This window comes from Erinaceus europaeus, unplaced genomic scaffold (assembly GCF_950295315.1).
Source record: "Erinaceus europaeus unplaced genomic scaffold, mEriEur2.1 scaffold_1025, whole genome shotgun sequence".
NCBI lineage: Eukaryota > Metazoa > Chordata > Mammalia > Eulipotyphla > Erinaceidae > Erinaceus > Erinaceus europaeus.
This window is the reverse complement of record NW_026647745.1, coordinates 2,501-7,500: the sequence shown is the minus strand read 5'-3', so window position 1 is coordinate 7,500 and position 5,000 is coordinate 2,501. Positions and strand designations below refer to the sequence as shown.

The 5,000-nt window shown below is 73.8% G+C and overlaps 1 protein-coding gene across 1 annotated transcript in view; it reads right to left on the bottom strand.

Annotated features, from left to right (window-relative positions):
* The window catches only part of LOC132536446 (collagen alpha-1(II) chain), a gene marked incomplete at its 5' end in the record, with an annotated part of 14,297 nt that overhangs the window by 7,525 nt on the left and 1,772 nt on the right, over window positions 1–5,000 (bottom strand). Inside the window, 4 exons of the mRNA XM_060184345.1 lie at window positions 2,707–2,955; window positions 3,324–3,605; window positions 4,413–4,594; window positions 4,851–5,000. The exon at window positions 4,851–5,000 is cut by the window's right edge and continues 1,229 nt beyond it. Coding sequence (XP_060040328.1) covers window positions 2,707–2,955; window positions 3,324–3,605; window positions 4,413–4,594; window positions 4,851–5,000 — 863 coding nt within the window. The remainder of the gene's footprint in view (window positions 1–2,706; window positions 2,956–3,323; window positions 3,606–4,412; window positions 4,595–4,850) is intronic.

Sequence of the window (5,000 nt, the reverse complement as noted above, 5' to 3'; positions counted from 1 at the left end):
TAAACCATAGGGAACTCCAAAGGTGTCCTTCCCACACCCCTCTTCTCTCTCTCTCTCTCTCTCTCTCTCTCTCTCGATAGAGGGACTAACTAACTCGACGACCCCCCCCCAACACTTACTGTTCCCTCTCCCCCAAACACACTTTAGGGGTAGGGATGTACAGTTTTCTAAATGCACCTCCCCCTAGTTCAGAAAGAAAGATTGGGGGGCCGGGTGTCGGTGCACCTGGTTTAGCACACAGAGAAAGAAATGCAAGGAGCCGGGTTCAGTCACTAACCTTTGCTCACGGACTCCCTCCCTCCCTCCTCACGCACTCAGGAATGTATGTCCGGCTTGCCCACTGGCCGTGTGTGTGTGTGTGTGTGTGTGTGTGTGTGTGTGTGTGTGTGTGTGTGTGTGCGTGCGCGCGCGTGCGCGCGCCCTGATCCTGCCGGGGGCCGCCGTCGCCGCGATCCTCCCCCGGGGTCCTCGGACGGCCGCCGCCGCCGCCGCCGCCGCCGCCGCCGCCGCCGCCGCCGCCGCCGCCGCCGCCGCCGCCGATCCTGCCGGGGTCCGCCGCCGCCGCCGCCGCCGCCCCCGCCCCCGCCGCCGCCCCCGCCCCCGCCGCCGCCCCCGCCCCCGCCGCCGCCCCCGCCCCCGCCGCGGTCCTGCCGGGGTCCGCCGCCACCGCTGCCGGCCTGACTTTCACTTTCTCGGCTCAAGGGGATGAGTGCAGGGTGCCCCCTGGTGGCCGCTTCTATATTGCCGCCGCCTCCTCCCGAGTTCCGGCTGCAGAGGCAGAGGGGAGAGATCTGGCTGCGCTTGGCCGGGCGAGAGTTCCAGGAGCCCGGCTGTCGAGCCGGTCTGTCGCGCCCCTGGTGGCCTGTGCGCACACCACTCTCTGGACGCATGCCGTAGCTGCAGTTTACTAGGGGAGTGAGTGTTGCCGGCCGGGCGACACCGCCGCGGCGCTGCCCGTGCAGGCGCGCGGGCGGGCGGGCGGGCGGCTTGAGGCCAGCCGGTCGGGCCGGCCGGAGCCTCCGCCCGCGGAAGTGGGTCTGGTCTGGGCCGGGCCGGGTCGGGCCGGGTCGCGGCGCGGCGCCGCCCGGGCAGGCGCGCGGGCGGGCGGCTTGAGGCCAGCCGGTCGGGCCGGCCGGAGCCTCCGCCCGCGGAAGTGGGTCTGGTCTGGGCCGGGCCGGGTCGGGCCGGGTCGCGGCGCGGCGCCGCCCGGGCAGGCGCGCGGGCGGGCGGCTTGAGGCCAGCCGGTCGGGCCGGCCGGAGCCTCCGCCCGCGGAAGTGGGTCTGCTCTGGGCCGGGCCGGGTCGGGCCGGGTCGCGGCGCGGCGCCGCCCGGGCAGGCGCGCGTGCGCGCGGCTTGAGGCCAGCCGGTCGGGCCGGCCGGAGCCTCCGCCCGTGGAAGTGGGTCTGGGCCGGGCCGGGCCGGGCAGGCAGGCGCGCGGGCGGGCGGCTTGAGGCCAGCCGGTCGGAGCCTCAGCCCGCGGAAGTGGGTCTTGTCTGGGCCGGCGCGCGGGCGGGCGGACGGGCGGCTTGAGGCCAGCCGGTCGGGCCGGCCGGAGCCTCCGCCCGCGGAAGTGGGTCTGCTCTGGGCCGGGCCGGGTCGGGCCGGGTCGCGGCGCGGCGCCGCCCGGGCAGGCGCGCGGGCGGGCGGCTTGAGGCCAGCCGGTCGGGCCGGCCGGAGCCTCCGCCCGCGGAAGTGGGTCTGCTCTGGGACGGGCCGGGTCGGGCCGGGTCGCGGCGCGGCGCCGCCCGGGCAGGCGCGCGTGCGCGCGGCTTGAGGCCAGCCGGTCGGGCCGGCCGGAGCCTCCGCCCGCGGAAGTGGGTCTGGGCCGGGCCGGGCCGGGCAGGCAGGCGCGCGGGCGGGCGGCTTGAGGCCAGCCGGTCGGAGCCTCAGCCCGCGGAAGTGGGTCTTGTCTGGGCCGGCGCGCGGGCGGGCGGACGGGCGGCTTGAGGCCAGCCGGTCGGGCCGGCCGGAGCCTCCGCCCGCGGAAGTGGGTCTGCTCTGGGCCGGGCCGGGTCGGGCCGGGTCGCGGCGCGGCGCTGCCCGGGCAGGCACGCGTGCGCGCGGCTTGAGGCCAGCCGGTCGGGCCGGCCGGAGCCTCCGCCCGCGGAAGTGGGTCTGGGCCGGGCCGGGCCGGGCAGGCAGGCGCGCGGGCGGGCGGCTTGAGGCCAGCCGGTCGGGCCGGCCGGAGCCTCCGCCCGCGGAAGTGGGTCTGCTCTGGGCCGGGCCGGGTCGGGCCGGGTCGCGGCGCGGCGCTGCCCGGGCAGGCGCGCGTGCGCGCGGCTTGAGGCCAGCCGGTCGGGCCGGCCGGAGCCTCCGCCCGCGGAAGTGGGTCTGGGCCGGGCCGCGCCACGCCGCTGCCTGGGAAGCGCGTATATCTGCTCCCCCCGCCCCCGCCCCGGCTTTTTGCTGGCTGATCTCAGAGGTCGATGAGATGTCCCTCGCGACCTCCGGGTCTAGCGGGGATGGTATGCTGCCTGGTGGCAGGTGGCCGGGGTGCAGAACCGAGAGTCCGGCCTTGAGGTGTGTCTCTACCCCGGATGAGGGCGTGACCATGTCTAGTGCCTGACGTCTGCAAACTCTGCCAGCAGATAGGTGCCGACACGCTCTCCCTCTGCCGGGTCTAGCCTGTTGCTGAGTGGAGTTTGTGGACTGCGCTTCGCGTGACTTAGCCCTGGACGCTTGGCCGGAGGGGCTTGCTTTCCTCGCCCTGTGGTCTCTGGCGGCAAGCCGCCCGCGCTTGTCCGCCGCTGCCCTCTCCCGCCGCTCGGGTCGCCCGCTTGGGCCTGCGCGCCGGCCCTCTCTCGCGTGTCCCACGGGCCTGTCAGCGTTGCGTGTGTCTTGTCTGCGGCGCCCGCCTCCGGTCTCTCGTGCCTGGCCCGAGGGGTGGCGGTGGAAGGCGGCGTGGGCCTTTGAGAGGCTCTCGTGCGCGTCCTCCGCCCCGCAGGGCGCTCGCGGCTGCAGTTCCGACAGCACAGAATGGACCTCTCACCCCTCGTCCTTTAAGGTTAAATAATAAAGTGTGTTGTGTGTGAGGCACCGGCTGGTCACCTTTTTTCTAGGTGTGCTCGCTCTTGTGTGCCCGCGTGTACGGCGTGTAATTGACTAGTCAAGGTGTGAGCCCCCCCGAGTTGGCTCTTGTTTTCCTGGGGTGCTTTGTCGGCTGCTCGCGTTGACGGCGTCTCCCGGGAGGAAGGGTGTGTGTGTGTGTGGTGGGCGAGGCTGAAGCAGGCCCCCCCCCCCGGTCGTGCACCGGCTGCAGTCCTCCGCCGGCCCTGGCCGCTCCTTCCTTTCCCGGCCCCGCCTTATGTGGGTGACTGACGCGCGTTCTCGCTCTCGTTCCGCTCGCTCGCTCGCTCGTTCTCTCTCTCGCTCGACCGATGTGGTGACGGTGTGTTCTCCCGGGCCGGGCCTAAGCTGCGCCAGGCGAGGGACGGACATTCACGGCGAATGGGACCGCTCTTCTCGTTCTGTCTGCGGGCCCCGCGTCTCTCCTCCCCGCCAGTCGGCGGTGTGTGGAAGTCCGGGGTGCGGCCTCTCCGGCCCGACCCGTGCTCTCCCGCCTTCTGCGCCTCGCGGTGCCGTCGGCGAGGTGTGCCGGGGTTCCCCTGACGCGGCAGATGCTCTGGCCGCTCGCTTGCCCAGTGTCGCGTGTGTGGCGGGGTCGGCCCTCCCCCCCCCGGTGGGAGAAAGGGGGCCGTCCCGCGGCCGGCGCCGTGTCGGCGCCGCGCTTGGTCCTCTCGCGGTGCCCCCCGGAGCGTTCCGGGTTTGTCTGTCAGGTGCGCGAAGCCTGAGACGGTGGTATCGCTCCCAGCCGCCCCCCGCGCTCACGCCGCCTCGCCCGCCGTGCTGCGGTGGTGCTCGCGGCTGCGCCCCCTGGCGGGTGGAGAAAGTAGTGTGGTGCTTCGGGGAACAACAGCACACACCGGCCTCTCTCGGGGGAAACGAGAGAAAAAAAAAAGGGGTGGCGGGGGAGGGTGCGCTATGCTGCTCCCCCGCGCTCGCCGGTGGGCCTTTGGGTTCCTTGGCTCACGCGTGTGTGGCCTTGGGTTTTTGGCCGCCTCGAGCCTCTCCCTGCTTTCCGAAGCCCCCCAGGCGGGTGTTGCCTCGGCCCTCTGTGTCCCCGGCTCGGAGGTCCGGCCTCTTTGGGGGGGCGGGGGCGATGCGCCCTCGGTGAGGAAAGGAACGTCTTCTCTAGCGATCCTCGGAGGGCGCCTTTCTGCTTTCGGGGTAGCGGATCCCCCGCCCGCCGCCGTGCGCCCTCCGTCTTGTTTCTGTGCCCTAAGTTGAGCCGGTAGCAGAGCCGCCCTCGTTTTCTTTTCCCCCCCGCGCCCTCCGCGGGTCGGGGGGGAGGAGGAGGAGGGGTCCGCCGGTCCCCCTGCGGTTGGGGGGCCGCGCGCCTGCTCTTTGCCTACCGCGGCCCGCGCCTCCCCCCCGGTCGGGGGAGGGTCCCGCTGGGCCGGGGCCGGTGTCCGGTGCGGCGCCGTGCAGTGCCGGCCGTCACGGGCGGTGATGGCGAGCCTGCCCCGCCTGTGCGCCTGTGTGTGTGGCTGCGTTGCCGTGCGCGGCCCGGTCTCCGCTTCCGTTGCGTGTGCCCCTCGGGGTTGTGGCGTTGAGGGGCGTGGTCGCGAGGCGTGTGGAGGGTGAGAGAGGAGGTGAGGTGACGACGGGGGGGTGTGGGAACGTGTCGGCTCGGGCTCGTCCCGACGACCGGCTCCCGCTTGCACAACCCCTGCCCCTCTCCCTCCCTCCCCGCCCGGCCACCCACCACCCCCTGGCCGGCAGCCGGCTTCCCTGCTCTCGCCCGCTCCCTCCGTCCGTCCCTGGTTTTGCGCCTCAGTCGGGATGGGCGCGTTGGCGGGGGCGGCGGCGGGGGCCGCGGGGACGTGTTCCGGTCCGCCGCCTGGCTTTCGTGGGGCGATCCTCCTGCGGCGCGGTGAGCGCTTGCCTCTCCTTGCTCTCGCGCGCGCCCTTGGCTCTCTGCCTCCTCCGCCGACTCTCAC